Genomic DNA, 16,767 nt, shown 5'->3' with positions numbered 1-16,767 from the left:
ACAACTACAGACACAACACTTTCGTATACACATGTAAGCACCTAGATTTGATTTTTCTGTGTAACCTACCTGTACCACCTGCAGGGTTCTGGCTTTCCTGTTGTTTAGGGACTTGTGTAAATAGGATGCACACTGTTTGAAGAGGTAGCAGGAAGATTTGACTTATTTACTCTTTTAACATAAGCAACTAAAACTAGCAAATTTTAAATTACATTTCTATCTGCTAATTGAAAAATGTGACTGGAAAAAAATTTTCCTTTTCCTTAAAATTATTACCAAATACTGGAGCTTATCCATAACTGAGACCAATAAAATAGTTCATTATCATCAGTAAGAAGTATAAAATTGTAGAAAAGTTTTCACCATATAGAAGTAACATCCTTACAGCTTTGAATTCTATTGACAGTATTGAGAGTAACCTTGTGTTTCACTGCTATATTAGAGACAAAGTAAGCTGTGTTTATTCACAACAGAAGAGAGTTGGGTTGGAATTAAAGTAGAATTTATAAGCAAAAGAAAAGGCATCTGTATTTCATGTGGCAAATGCCACTGGATCAACCATTTTATTCAATTCAGCCAAAACCTGAACTTTTTTTTTTCTTTATGGCCTCATGTATTCTAACAGTAGATGAAACTATGCAGTTGAATATTGTCATAGAGAACACAATCAAGATGGAATCTAAAGAAACAATTTCTTTGCTTGTGGTCCCTCCTATTGTTAGCTCTCCCCAAGGATTACTTTTTTGGGCACCCCCTCCAGGACAGGAAATGCCACTTTCTTTGAGGATGCTGATAGCCTGTCTTCTGCTTTTGTCTCATTATGCAGCATTCTTTGTTTTTACAAATGGAAGAGCCAACAGCGCTAATGACTGGACTGTCATTCACATTGCACTTTAACAATGTTCTGTTTATCTGGAAATTAGAGCATCCTAATTATAGGTGATGCTCAGGTTTTTTTCACCAAACCATAGAATGTGGCCAGGTAGGGAGAATGGAAAGGTGAGGAAACTACGGTTGTTACTAAGAGCTCTTCACTTTTAATCCTTGACCATGTTGATTGTATTCTAAAGCAGTTTATCTTCATATGTTGTCTTATATGGGCGAAACAACACTAAACCTACCAAAACTCATTTCATACGTTGCTTTTTCCACTGCCTTCAGATCAAAGTTATTTTCTTCAGGCTGGACTAAATTATACACAGGTCCCAGGAGTGAAGGACACTGAATTAATGGACTATGTCACCCAGCCCTGACTATAGGATATTTTTATCAAAGTCCAAGGCACTATTTTGCTACTGCATTAAAAATTAATGCATGGATTGCCAAAAAGAGAAAAATGCATAAATAACCTAAACAAATTTTGTCTGGGCTTTACACACTTTAGAGTTACCTTAAGCAAAGAGTTTTTAAGGAGAATGGTTGGAGTTGTATACATATATGTAAATAATATTCTTACTCCTTTGTCTAATTATGTGAGAGAGACCTCCAATTTACATAAGCAGTCTTAATTATCTATTTTGTTTTATGTAAACTGTCTTTTTAGAGTAAGGTTTCAGAGGAACACAAAAAGAAGCTGAATGCAGATTCCATCTTACACAAGGTCGTGGGGCTTGGGGGAATTTGTTTATTGACCCATGTCAGCATGGGATGTTGGGCAAAAATGAATGTAGTTCACCTTAAATATAACTAAATTGAGCTTTGCATTTATATACTTGAAATAGAATAGATACACGCAAATAACTATTTACGAATAGCACTATGTACACATAATGATTAACATAACATTTTAGCAGTGTGACAGGGGACATTAACCACCCATGTCATAATTCAAGGTTGGTACCATGCCCAGTTTGTGTTAATTAAAAGTACAAATTCATTTTATATGGCACAAGAGTATCTTGAGAATCAATTGGAATGACCTCAGACTTTTAGGACGCTGGTAATGTTATCTCAGCAGAATCCTTTTTTAAAATAAAGATTCAAAACACATAGAAAATGCACAATACTTTTGGCATTTGGATTTCTCTTTCTGGATCAGTCATACAGGCTGGATACTATGAATCTAGCATGGTGCTCTCAGGTTGTGTTAACCCCATTTATCCCTGCACGCTACAGCTCACCTGTTATTTATACACATAAGAGGTTTGATACTGCAGAACAAGGGGAGTGCTCTGTTGTGACACAGAACATACGTATTCATTAGCCCTGGCGGTCCCTATGGACAGAAGTGGTGTGTCCTGATGATCTCTGTATGACAGAAAGAACTGGGGGGGAAGGGTAGATGGCCTTAATGGATTGAAAACGTATATGGAAAAAGGGAAGAGACAGAATGAGTAATGAAAGGCCACAAAGTAACAACTTTAAAGGTTAGCTACAAAGCACTATTTAAACTGATTAAAATTGTCTAAAATCATTCACAGAGGTAGAATAAACAAGATAACATTTGACTCAACATGGGAAGATCAGTCCTCTTACACACTAACCCTCAAATCGTTTCGCTTGCAATAGCTGGTAACACCTGACACTAAATACTAAGATTCAGACTATGAATTGTTTGTATATTTTAAATTGCATGTATATGCATAGTTGTGTATTCTGTTGAATTATGGTAGGATGTACACAGACTTTTGGACACTGATTTTTACTTGATTTAGATGATTATTCAAAAATTTGTATACATATGCTTTTGTAAAACTACCCCTTGCTTTAAAAAAGAAAACCCATAAATCTGAACTATAAACTATATGTATTTTATGTGAGTGTGATTATATGTTCACTTGAATACTTTGATTTGAGTATGGGAGATTTTAGGACCCCCCAGAGGAAAAAAAATAATTATTTGAATTATGATTATGATTTGTGGTTTGCTTTAAGTGATAGGCTCTCTTGATAATGGATTGAACATAAGCCTAGTGGCCTATAAGCGATATTTCTTTTATCAGTGTAATTTTCTTTGCATAACTGCTTATGCACTCATCCTCATAAATGCAAGTCATTCTCTTATATATGACTTGCATGTTAAAAATGATGACCTATGAGACCCATGCATACCAAGTTTCAACCTCATTATGAAATATTGGCAAAATAGAGATTTTTATACTTGGTCACGTTTTGATGAGTGAATATTTTGTTGCTGTGAATAAAATTTAATGCATTCTAGGGAAACTGATTCAGATCATAAGCTACCCACAAATTTAATTGAAGGACAGGTTATATACCGTTCTAGTCCAAGTCATGGTGCCCTGTAACACTGAATACTTGCTTTTAGAAGCTCAAAATGATGACATACAGAACAAGATCAGTTGCTTATCCACATACCATCTACCCAGCAACTTGCTATAAGAAATAAGAAGCATAACTTTGGAGTAACTTAACGTCTCAAAAGTTGTAGTACAGGTCATGATTGACTATTACGTATTAAATGAAGTCTTGGTTTGTGGAGTCAGAACCTATGGCATATTCAGGGAGCATATTAGGAATGGTGGAGAGTGACATGGAAAACCGCTAGAAAAAGTATCTAACAAATCAGAGCAAAGGGCGGAACGCTGAAACAGCAGCAATCTGGAAACCAGTTTTTTAAGGCAATAATTTCTCATTTTACACTGTTGTCCTAGTGATACTGAATCAACAAGGGAGATATCAAATATTTTTCCTGTGCTTTGAGTAACAGGGCAGGAATGACATAATAAATAGTATTTGGAAAAATTTTAATCTAAAGGCACTACTATTTTTTTAAATTTTAAAGCACTATACTTGCTAGTTTTCAGAAAAATGTACTTAAGTGAAAAAACTGGAGCTTGAAGCTTCAGAGTGAAGTCATAATTTTAATTGCATATGTGACCAGTAGATACCATAAAAATACCTGATGTTGTAATAGGGAGTGGGAACATCATGACAAAATGGAGAGGGCATGCCATGTCTAGAGGGGGCAACTGGACCTCAGATTCAGGCAACTGCTGCCAGGCAAGAATGAGGTCTAGTGTAAGATCATTCAACTTGTCTTGAAAAAGTGGGAAATATGGAACTACAGGTTCTTTTATATAAAATTGACTGATTTTTAAAACTCTGTGCTGGCCAAATGAAATATAGTTACAGGTTACATGCTGCCTGCAGGCTGTCAGGTGGCAATTTCTCTATGTTAGAAGGTGAGGTATTTAAACTATATTTACCAAGGACCATTTAGCCAGAAAAGCCTTTGTGATTGTTAAAAAGGATTGCTTTATGCAAATAACGTGGAATAGGGGGAGGGAGTAATTTGCTGCAAAATGTATTATAATTTGGATTCTTGAGGTGTGAAAGTGTGATTTAAAGAGAACAATCTTTGACAGTATTACTGTATAATTAGAATATCTTATTTTGAGACTGGGTTTTCAGATCATCCTTAACTGGTTTTAAACCTCTATTGTTTCTTAGCTATGGTCTCTACAATGTTGACTCACAAAAACCATTAAGAATAAATAGCATAAAACTGTTTTGAATTTTTGACAGCTTTTCGATTAAGGAGATCATGCTCTGTGTTTTGCTGAGTATGAAAGAATTTCTATACCTTTCTTATAACCAACATTCCCACTGGAAAATTTCCTTTTCAGGAGCTGTCCAGAGGTTGAAGAAAAAGTGATTTATAAATTCTAGGAGTGATTTTAGTTTTTTTCTGTCTAGTCAGTTTTGTTTTGTGTTTAATGCATCTCTGGCTTTTTCAAAATAAAAGCATAAGAAGAAATATTTGTGTAGCAGGTTACAGTTGGAAAATATTTTCACAAATATTACTGCTTTAGGTAACCTTAATAACAATCGAGTAAGGTATATGATACCATTATTGTCCATATTTTATGGCTGAAAAAAGTGAGTATGATATGCTTATGTGATTTCACCAGGATTAGAACAAATAAATGATGGCATGGATCAGGGCCAGTGGTCTGAACCTCAAGCTTGGGTTATTCACTCTTCAAACAAAATTCTAGGATCTTCTTTATGTTTTCTCCAGTCCCTTTCTATCCCAACAATCTAGTAATGCCTCCAAATAAAACACTGTGTTAGACAAAATAGTGCTCAACCCCACAGTATACCACGATAAGTGAAGTACTAAACCTGTAACTGAGGCTGTCTGGATTGGGGACTAGGTCATTTGAAAGTTCCCTTAATCTCTAAAATCAAAGAGTCTAAGGGAATTTAGAATGTGAAATTATAAAGAACACAGAAGCTAGAAAAGTTTCATTGTCTGGTAAGCAGATTCCCTTGATGTAATTTCTTAGCATTGAACCACAAGGCTTTACACACAGTGGGCCCTCAATTTGTTGACTAATTAAGATTAACAGTCTCTATATCATATTCAGCTTATACAGGACTTTTCATTTTGGTGTTCTGAAGATGGAACCTATTTAACTAGGTTAAGGAGAATATATAATTTCTGTGCTTCTTCCCCTCACTTTTCTCCTGATACTACTTTTAAATATGACATCACATTTTAGGCTAAGAATTATTGGGAAATGGACTAAGGAAGATTTCAGATCAAATAGATTAGAACAGGTAATACTAGATACTGCTGTGTTGGCCTCTTGGCTTATGAGGGTCGGTACACAAAAGGAGAATGCTGCTTAGTCTGCTGAAACATTTTGATTGGTCATCACTCCCCTTGAAGGATAAAGGTAAGTAGTTATTGTATAGGGCCAGTTTTCAGTATCAGGAAGTTTGTAGGCCCTCTCTCAGAAGACTCTTATTTTTTAGCCAATGAATTTGCTACTCTCTACTTGAAAGTTTGAATGTTCTATGTGTTAGTTTTGCCATTTCCTACCTAGGAGATGATGAATCTGTTGCATTATTAGGCTGAGGGGGCAGTAAGTAAACTATTATAATTACTTTATTGTATTTACCCCAGTAGTGATTTTTTCTAGAGAGAATCTTGGTAGATATGGTGTTCAATTAAAAAAAATTTTTTTTTTAATGATAATGAGAAGTTCAGAGGCACAGTAGCCCAAAGGAGTGTCATAGGTGTAGTGATGTCGTGCAGGCCTGTGTGAGCACTGTGCAGCTTTCCTAGAGCAAGCCGGCCATGCCTGCAGGTGTTTGCCTCAGGTCTCTGCCCTTAGGAAGTCTGAGAAAACCTACAAATGAAAGCAGAGTCCCTAACAGCCAGAATTACCCTATGGGAACCTTGTAGAAGAGAGCCGCTTTTATAGACCTCATGAACTTCTGAATAGCATACCTGTGTTGGGGTGGGGGGGTGCGGTAGTGAGTATCTTAGATTAATATTTCCATGAATGTGTGCTAAAAATCGATTCTAGAAGACCTAGTCTTTTATTCCCAATTTCCTTCTATTCTGAAAGTTGTTTTTATGTCCTTCATTTTTCTATATAACAGTGTCTTTATCATTTTGAAGCTGACAGAACTTTGAAGGATGCCACAGTTGTTTTGCTTCAAAATAGTTAAAGAGTTAAATGGAAGAAGTAGAGCAATGAGGCAGCAACTGTTTAGTAATTAAACCTAAGTTTAAAAATGGTCAGTAATGATAAGAATGAAAAAATGTCATCCAAGCTGTCGGGTTTCATGGGAAATATAGACTTGTTCATTTATATATACATAAGTTCATCCTATAACAATAAAATAAAATACTCAGGCTTTTTACTGTAATATGTCATCCTTGTGCACACTTATGTTAAAGTATCTTAAAAGCAGTTTTCTATTAAATTATATATTTTAAAAATAAACACATTGCATTGTGAAATTTGCCAGCTGTATTAAGAATTTTCTAATCCTTTCAAAAATGAAAATTGATGTTTTGGAACAATTCTTCAATTATCTTGAGGAACTATTTTTCTTTCTACTGTTTTCTGAATTTTTACTGTACCTAATATTTAAGCTGTTTCTAAACAGCAGTGGGAGTTATTGTTCTGGAGTCATGTTTCTAATAATGTTAAAATAGCATTGTTTCTGAGGTTTTTCTCTTCATGATCCAAAGAGAAACCATATAAGAACTGTTTTTAAAACCCATCTTATTATTTGGGTGCCAAGTTGAGTGACACGCATGTGCTGCTTCTTACAGATAACAGCAATGTAATCAAAGGGAGGATGATATTTTGTTCAAAGAACATTTGGGGGCTTCCCTGGTGGCGCAGTGGTTGCGAGTCCGCCTGCCAAGGCAGGGGACACGGGTTCGTGCCCTGGTCCGGGAAGATCCCACATGCCGCGGAGCGGCTGGGCCCGTGAGCCATGGCCACTGGGCCTGCGCGTCCGGAGGCTGTGCTCTGCAACGGGAGAGGCCACAACAGTGAGAGGCCCGCGTACCGCAAAAAAAAAAAAAAAAAAAAAAAAAAAGAACATTTGGCTCCACATTTTGCTTACATTTCACATCAGAAATATCACCACAAATAAATAGAATAATAATAACAATGTCAACAAGTTTAGTTCTACTTCCAATTAGTATTAAAATTCAAGAAAATGGTGAAAAAGCTCTTTGTCCTCCTAAGACCAGAACACTCTCCTGAACACGGGCTTCTTCAGTTCCTACTAATATTAGGAACTCGCTTATGGTTTAACTATTAATTTATACTTTCAAATACTATTAATGATTTTAAAGCACTGGATAAATACTCATGTTTCAGGGGATGTGAATAATTCTGTCCCCTTAAGGTTATTTAATGAAAGCTTAATCTTAACTTTTGCAGCCCTGCTTAGGTTGTTTTGTTGTTGTTGTTGTTGTTGTTTTTTGCAGTACGCGGGCCTCTCACCGTTGTGGCCTCTCCCGTTGCGGAGCACAGGCTCCGGACGCGCAGGCTCAGTGGCCATGGCTCACGGGCCCAGCCGCTCCGCGGCATGTGGGATCCTCCCGAACCGGGGCACGAACCCGCGTCCCCTGCATCGGCAGGCGGACTCCCAACCACTGTGCCACCAGGGGAGCCCCTAGGTTGTTATTTAGTGTGCATCAATAAATAAACTTTCAATTATCTTGGTAAGCATATCCAAAAACAGCATGAGAATCAAAAGGCAATGGTGTATCCAGTAATTGTTCCAAATAGATAACTTTTTAAAAATATAAATTTATTTGTTTGTTTGTTTTTGGCTGCGTTGGGTCTTCATTGCTGCCCGTGAGCTTTCTCTAGTTGCAGTGAGCAGGGCCTACTCTTCATTGTGGTGCACGGGCTTCTCATTGTGGTGGCTTCTCTTGTTGCAGTGTGTGGGCTCTAGGCGCGCAGGCTTCAGTAGTTGTGCACGTGGGCTCTAGAGCACAGGCTCAACAGTTGTGGTGCACAGACTTAGTTGCTCCGTGGCATGTGGGATCTTCCCGGACCAGAGCTCAAAACCGTGTCCCCTGTATTGGCAAATGGATTCTCAACCACTGCACCACCAGGGAAGCCCCAAATAGATAATTTTGATAGGATCTTTACTTAATTTCAGATGAAGCAGAAATCTTATGAAATTTAATTATTTTTGCTAGAGTTTATGCAGTTAAACTATGCATTTCTCTATGCAGTGAAAATGGCCAACCTATTTTATTTAAACTTTATTATATATTCCTGTCTTTTACAGTGATTATAACTTACTAAAATCATTTGTTGCATGTATTTTACAAATTAATTTACAAGGAAAATTTTAATCCAATAAAGGTGAAAGTTGCCCTTTATGGTTGTTTTTTTAAAATAATTACTCTAAAGCTAAAGCAGTTTCATTTTTTTTAAGGGGCAATTTTTTTTTTTAATCATGTTTGTTATGTATGTTTGTTAACTAATGCCAACAATGGCTTAGCTCAGCTAACTGAAAGGAAGCCAGACCCTTTTTTGTGGGGGGGGGGGGGGGGGAATGAGTGTGGTGTTGTGTTGTGTTTGTGGTAAATTCCACAGTCTGTGACTCCTAAATTATTTTCTGAGACCTTTTTTTTAAGACATTTATTCATGTTTCTTCTGTATCCATCTAAACAAATTCCTACTCATAGCATACGTGTTTTCTTATTTTCTCAACTCTGTATTTTGATAATCTTTTAAAGAAAAAAAAAATCCTAATAGAAATTCCCTGGAAATAATTTATAGGACTAATGAATCTGTAGGTCTTTTAGACAGTTCTACATTACAGTCACATTAATATTCTCTCCTTTTTATAAGGCTTGAAGTAAATCCCATGACACTAGAAGAATTTAGATACTGATTACTTGCAATTGGTTCCTGGTGATTTGCTCTTAATAATTTCCAGTTGAATTTAATGAAAGTATGATTCCTGAAATGCTGCTTCATTAAAATTGCATCTTTTCCCCTTTAAGTGTGGTCTCGGTCATTTCACCCATTTTGCGGTGTGTTTTTCTCCCCCTTAAAAAGTAATGATTGAGAAAGCAGAAACAATTAAGAATATCACTTTAGTTCTTCCTAGAAGGCCCCCCAGAGTTCCTCTGCATGAAATGATGCAAGCTGCACTTCATCAGGATTTTAGAATATTTTCTTTCCAACTGAAGAGATTATTTTTTTAAGTAGTTTTAAAAGAGAAACATGAAGATTTGGGGGGAGGTGAAGGAAAGGAAAATGAAGAATCTGTTGCATATACAAGAGAATAAGGTGTTTAGTATTTTTACTCAAAAAGATATATATATATATATATATATATGGAGCTTGATTAAGTTATACAGTGCAGCATTCAGAGTTAATTTAATTGAGATGGTGATTTGTCAATGAATATCTACATGGATCCTTTTTAAAAATCCAAATGCAAATGAGTACAACTGCAGTAAAATATATTTGCAAATGAATCCTGTTGCTTTATTCATTTATTATGTAATTACTGCAATCTTTCCCACCTTGTTTTCAGTATTTCTTAATCATTAAGTCAGAAGCATGACAGCAGTGCCGGCCCTGGCATGATTCTCTTTGACTGAAACCTTGTAAATTAACACAATTAGCACAGCATCATCCTGCTAATTAACTTCCAGTGTCTGGTGCAGTGGTTTTGCAAGCAAGGAAGAGGGAGTCAGAAGGGAATCAACATGCCATTCTGTTACCAAACTCTGTGATACGTTCAGTTTAGCTCAGTAAGTCAAAGCCGGCCATGTCAGGAGCCAAAGTCAGGCAATGAAGAGCTAAAGGGGTTGGAGGAGGAAAGCAGAGGCGGGTAGGAGCTGTCAAAATAGACTGCAGTAATTCAGAAGGGAGCTGATGCCACAGATGCTTCATTTAGACCAGAACTCCTTCTTATCAAGGAATCTCTGCCAGAGGGCACAAGAGAGTTTGCAAAATTCACTTACCATAATACAAAGGAGATTAAGGAGGCTTGCTTAATACAGCTGTATCGGAATAGGAAGTGTTCCAATCAAGCAGAGATTAGAATAGGACGAACCAGCATTGGGAAATAGAACAGGGTTCCAGTGCTCTTCTGTAACTAACTATATGTGAGTCCTCGAGGGTACATTACAAATCCCTTTGGGTACTGGTTCCCTAATGAGGGAAAAAAGGCAATGTCTAAGGTCTCTCTTTAAACTGTAAAATTCAAATGATTCTCTCATTCTGACTGCTTCATAATGAGAAAATATTTGCTACATAGTCACCTTGCTTCGGTTAGTAATCTAGCAGATGATAAAGTTACACATAGCATCTCATTTTCTAGTTGTACTCTTCGAGTTTATGCCACACACTGCTTTCCATAAATGTAAAGAGTTAGAATCCAGATTCTCTGTTCTTATCTTCCCTTTTACCTTCTTCCTTCCTCTCTATCTCCCCCTTTCACACACATATATATATATATATATATATATATATATATTTCCCCCCACCCCTCAGTACCTTGGAGGCTGTAAGGCAGAGGGAAAGATGATAAGAGAAGAAGGGAGAATGCTAGCTAGAAGACCGACAGACAAGTGATGCTTGTTTTTTTTTTTCAGAGTTTCAACAACAGGACTGAGAGGCAGAAAGGAGCCAGTTGTAATTCATACCGAGTTGTAGGCTTTGTGCGATGAAAGCGATGGAGCGCTGCCTGGGAGATTGCTTTGCTGCACTCCACGAAGCAGATTTGAAACTGTCGTGGACCACTTTAGATGAGAGTTGGATTATGGAATGACCTGCTATGTCTGTGTCATATTGTTCTGCGCAGGGAGCATTATACTGTGCTAACTAGGTGTTCAGTACCAAATAAGAGAGGTGTCCTAGATGTGATCTGTCAGCTGTGTCTCATTTTTATATTGGTTAAAATATAAAACAGAAACTGTGATGTGAAGAGACAGGATAGCTAGATATCGCACATGTTAATACTCTCACGTGCTAGATATTTTAAATGTATGCATATTTTATTGTAAGAAGCTGTGATTGAATTCTAATTTGACAGGAATGTGTGTGTACATACATATGTGTTTCTGTGTGTGTGTGTAGCAAGTAACTTGATAGGCTCAGCAGAAATAAATTTACTTATTACTTTAAAATGAAAGAAAATGTAGGTCTCCTACAGAGTTTTCATTTAAATTGTTTACTTTTTATACAGGGTATAAATTACTTTTATACAGGGTTGAAAGTTTTCATTTAAATTGTTTACTTTTTATACAGGGTTGAAATTCAGTCCCCTTTAAAGTATATGCATTGTAGAGACCATAACAGGTATTATAAACTGTGGAAATCCTTTATAATGTCACTGTCATTGGCGGAAAATAATAGGTAACAAAAGAAGTTGGGGGAAAAAGCTTTAACAGTTCTGATGAGTATCTAAGTAAATTAACTTTCCCCCCCCCCCCAAATCTTTAGGCTTGAAGATGCAGTGGACGCCGGAGCATGCCCAGTGGCCAGAACAGCACTTTGACATCACCTCCACCACTCGGTCTCCTGCCCACAAAGTTGAAGCTTACAGAGGTCATCTGCAGCGCACCTACCAGTATGCCTGGGCAAATGATGACATATCTGCTCTGACTGCATCCAACCTACTAAAAAAATATGCAGAGAAGTATTCTGGCATTTTGGAAGGCCCCGTGGACCGACCTGTACTCAGCAACTACTCCGATGCACCATCAGGACTAGTGAACGGTCGGAAAAATGAAAGCGAACCGTGGCAGCCTTCCTTGAATTCAGACGCTGTTTATCCCATGAACTGTGTTCCGGATGTTATCACTGCCAGCAAAGCTGGAGTCAGTTCAGCCCTCCCTCCAGCAGATGTCTCTGCAAGTATAGGGAGCTCTCCTGGGGTGGCCAGCAACCTGACAGAGCCTAGTTATTCAAGTAGTACCTGTGGAAGCCACACTGTACCTAGTCTTCATACAGGGCTCCCATCTCAGGAATATGCCCCAGGATACAACGGCTCATATTTGCATTCTACTTACAGCAGCCAGCCAGCACCTGCACTTCCTTCACCTCATCCTTCTCCCTTGCATAGCTCTGGGCTCCTACAGCCACCACCTCCTCCTCCGCCGCCACCAGCCCTGGTCCCAGGCTACAATGGGACTTCTAACCTCTCCACTTATAGCTATCCCTCTGCTAGCTATCCTCCTCACACTGCTGTGGGATCTGGGTACAGCCCTGGGGGTGCACCCCCTCCTCCTTCAGCATACCTGCCTTCAGGAATTCCTGCTCCCACCCCCCTGCCCCCCACCACTGTTCCTGGCTACACCTACCAGGGTCATGGTTTGACACCTATCGCACCCGCGGCTCTGACAAACAGTTCGGCAAGTTCTCTCAAAAGGAAAGCTTTCTATATGGCAGGGCAAGGAGACATGGACTCCAGTTATGGAAATTACAGCTATGGCCAACAGAGATCTACACAGAGTCCTATGTACAGAATGCCCGACAACAGCATTTCAAACTCAAATCGGGGGAATGGCTTTGACAGAAGTGCTGAAACATCATCCTTAGCATTTAAGCCAACGAAGCAGCTAATGTCCTCTGAACAGCAAAGGAAATTCAGCAGCCAGTCCAGTAGGGCTCTGACCCCTCCTTCCTACAGTACTGCTAAAAATTCATTGGGATCAAGATCCAGTGAATCCTTCGGGAAGTACACTTCACCAGTAATGAGTGAGCATGGGGATGAGCACAGGCAGCTCCTTTCTCATCCAATGCAAGGCCCTGGACTCCGTGCAGCTACCTCATCCAACCACTCTGTGGACGAGCAACTGAAGAATACTGACACGCACCTCATTGACCTGGTAACCAACGAGATTATCACCCAAGGACCGCCAGTGGACTGGAATGACATTGCTGGTCTCGACCTGGTAAAGGCTGTCATTAAAGAGGAGGTTTTATGGCCAGTGTTGAGGTCAGATGCATTCAGTGGACTGACGGCCTTACCTCGGAGCATCCTTTTATTTGGACCTCGGGGAACAGGCAAAACGTTATTGGGCAGATGCATAGCTAGTCAGCTGGGGGCCACATTTTTCAAAATTGCTGGTTCTGGACTTATCGCCAAGTGGTTAGGAGAAGCAGAGAAAATTATCCATGCCTCTTTCCTTGTGGCCAGGTGTCGCCAGCCCTCGGTGATTTTTGTCAGTGACATTGACATGCTTCTCTCCTCTCAAGTGAGTGAGGAACACAGTCCAGTCAGTCGGATGAGAACCGAATTTCTGATGCAGCTGGACACTGTACTAACTTCGGCTGAGGACCAAATCGTAGTAATTTGTGCCACCAGTAAACCAGAAGAAATAGATGAATCTCTTCGGAGGTACTTCATGAAACGACTTTTAATCCCACTTCCTGACAGCACAGCGAGGCACCAGATAATAGTACAACTGCTCTCACAGCACAATTACTGTCTCAATGACAAGGAGTTTGCACTGCTCGTCCAGCGCACAGAAGGCTTTTCTGGACTAGACGTGGCTCATTTGTGTCAGGAAGCAGCGGTGGGCCCTCTCCATGCCATGCCAGCCACAGACCTTTCAGCCATTATGCCCAGCCAGTTGAGACCCGTTACATATCAAGACTTTGAAAATGCTTTCTGCAAGATTCAGCCTAGCATATCTCAAAAAGATCTTGATATGTATGTTGAATGGAACAAAATGTTTGGTTGCAGTCAGTGATAACTTCTTTAAAAAAAAATGTAATGAATATTGGCACACACACATAAAACCTGCTACATAGGGTATAGAGCCCCTTTCCAGTAGTGTTTAAATTGCAAAGGGTACTGGGGAAGAAGACGATTAAGTTGCATCTTTAGAGTCAGGGTAGATTTGGAGGAAAAATGCATCCAATGAGAGCTTCTGATTTGAAAGCCCCAGATGACATAAAGCATCTGCTGATGCTCAGTTCGGTTCAAGCCAGACAACACTCACCAAGGAGCAAGGTGCAAGTGTGTTGATTTCAGAAGGACATGAACCTCGTGTGTTGATTCCATTCTGCTGTTCTCGAGATTTAGTTGCTGTCAAGTGCCTGGAGTGGTGCTTTATTTTTTGTTTGCCTCACAATTACATTGGTGGCATGTGCTAATATAAAGAGCTTTAACTTCAAACATTATTGGACTAAAGAGATGAATGGTTGTGTTTCGACAGAAAACCAGATTTTTGCCATTTTAAGAGCAACAGTATTCCTCAATCCTGTCTGTTCTGCAGTATTAAGCTAAGAACAGGTAAAACAGGGTAACGGTAATCTGGACCTTAATTTCTGCAGTTCATTTCTTTTAATGTTCTTGTCTGCAAAAACTCAGGAAAGTGATTGTGATTTGTACAGTACCTCAAAGGAATGTGTTGAAAGCACTATGTACTGCTGAGAGTAATGGGATAGGCTTCAATGTTACTTTATATTAAAATGTATGTTTACCTCAACAATTGGAAAATAGCAAGGAAAATTACTTTGAATGTATCCAGAAAAATACTGAGTGTGATACAACTGAATATTTACAACTTAAAGTAAACATGGAAGGATTTTTTTTTAAAGGTTCTTTCACTAATTATGGGGAATTGACCAGAGCAGAATAATTCTTTATATCAATACCTGCAAGAGTTCTTCGTACATTGCTCCTTGATAATGAAGTGAAAATGTTCTTAGAAGGTACACTGGTTAATGGAAAGCTACTTATTCAGTCTGTGTTAGTGTCTAGAACAGTCAGCCACAAGACCTGTTTAGGACCCTGAAAGTCACAGTACCTAAAAACTAGGACTGCCTTTTCCTGCAGAGCTGGTAATGGTGGTGGTGATTTGCAAGTTGTCTCTGAAACTGCTGGGAATGGTGTCATCCTATTCACTAATCTAGCTTATAGGCTTGCCGTGCTGTTTGACAGAATGCAGAAGATAGCAACCAAAACAAACAAGCAAACAAATAAATACAGAAAACAACCAACCTATATATCTGCAAAGAATATATCTACGTCCCCTCTCCTTCTTGACTCCTCTCTTGTCAGTGCAATTTTGTTTCTCATTTTGAAACCTTCTGGGCTGTAGTGCTCCCACATTCATTTCTACCTCAGTTTTGTTACATTTCTCTTGGAAAGTCAAATAGAAAATTGGAAGTACACACACACGCACAAATATAGCTTGCCAAACATGTTACTTTGTTTTCTTCTATCTTTTCCCATAAATCTAGTTTCCAAAAAACATCAGTCTCCATGCTCACTTCCACCTAAGTCCACCCTCACCCCAACAGCATATGTGGCATTTTTCTCAATTTCCCATTCCTCATCTGCTCCCCACCAAGTTGTTCTTTGTATCCTTTAATGCTTTATGTGCAACTTTTCATTGCTAGCTGACTGATGTTTGGCAATGCCTCTGAACAGACACAGTGTAGGCTGTAGCCTTCCAAAGCCACTGCCCGTGCATAAGCTGAACAGCCTGGCTTTTTGAATGTATTTTTCCTGGGTTTTTTTTTTCTTCCTTTTTTTAGTTGAGAGATGCAGTAACAAAACTGTTGCAAAGCACTGGCATTTTATGTATTCAAAAAGTGATGTACATTTTTTAAAATTTTAAATAAATGCAATGAGAAGCCCTAAGAAAGGTCTTTCTGTTATTGTTTTCCTTCAAATTTTTTTTTTTTACCGATTTCATCCACAATGTCAAATTCTCTGAAACACTTAACATAGAGAAAGCTAATGAAGGACTTGATATTTCTGAAATTTTATGATGCTTGATCATTACTCCCCTTTTTTCTTATTTTTCTTGTTGCTAAAAACTGAGCAAATGAACCAGAATTTAACTTACTATGACTTTCTATCAATTAAAACTGTTCTTACATATAAGTATTCCATATTAAAAAGCAGTGCCTTTCATTAAGGATACAAAAAATAATATTTAAGTACGTCCTCTGCTTTTCACAAGTGAATAAACACTACAGTCGTGTTCTGGCTCTACCCTGCACATATCCCTTATTGTAAGGAAATTCTAATATCCCCATTAACCTGTAGGTTCATATTGATCTTACTGACAAGTTTACTTTTGCACGGTGCTGACCTATTTTCAGTCTTTTGGACGTCACACTTCATCTCCGCCAACATTCTGTGTTCACTTGAAAAAAGCAACTGGCAAGTTTTGACAAACCCAATCTTACTTAGACAACTTTGGAAAATCCAGTATTGACCCACATTTTCGTGGCTAGTAAGAGTTAATGCCAAATATATGACTGCACTATTGTGTTTTACACTCATTTATAAAACTGAAAATAAAGTCATGCATATTGGCTTTTAGCTTTAAATGACTTAAAAATTACTTTGAGATATAAGTGGCCAAAAATCCATGTATTTAGGCAGAAGCTGAAGTTGTGTGTGAATTTCATTTAGCCTCACAAATTCTAGGATTTGATCTCTTAGGAAATTGGGCATGCTGAAGAAATGAAGATCTGTTGGGGGAGATAATGCTGACCTTTGAGTAGGTAGTGCTGTCCTGTGAGTCTTTGATTCTGCATG

At 38.5% G+C, this 16,767-nt stretch overlaps 1 protein-coding gene across 2 annotated transcripts in view; it reads left to right on the top strand.

Annotated features, from left to right (window-relative positions):
• FIGN (fidgetin, microtubule severing factor) overlaps positions 1 to 13,957 on the top strand; it is a gene marked incomplete at both ends in the record, with an annotated part of 96,568 nt that extends 82,611 nt beyond the window's left edge. Inside the window, 2 exons of one of the 2 annotated variants that reach the window (XM_079710639.1) lie at positions 11,006 to 11,108; positions 11,703 to 13,957. In XM_079710639.1, coding sequence (XP_079566765.1) covers positions 11,006 to 11,108; positions 11,703 to 13,957 — 2,358 coding nt within the window. Of the gene's footprint in view, positions 1 to 11,005; positions 11,109 to 11,702 lie in introns of those variants that run through there. The other variant, XM_079710640.1, reaches the window with a different exon arrangement.
• Positions 13,958 to 16,767: the final 2,810 nt, after the last annotated feature.

This window comes from Hyperoodon ampullatus (genome assembly GCF_949752795.1).
Source record: "Hyperoodon ampullatus genome assembly, chromosome: 8".
In the NCBI taxonomy this organism is placed as follows: Eukaryota; Metazoa; Chordata; class Mammalia; order Artiodactyla; family Ziphiidae; genus Hyperoodon; species Hyperoodon ampullatus.
This window is presented reverse-complemented; position numbering and strand designations above follow the sequence as displayed.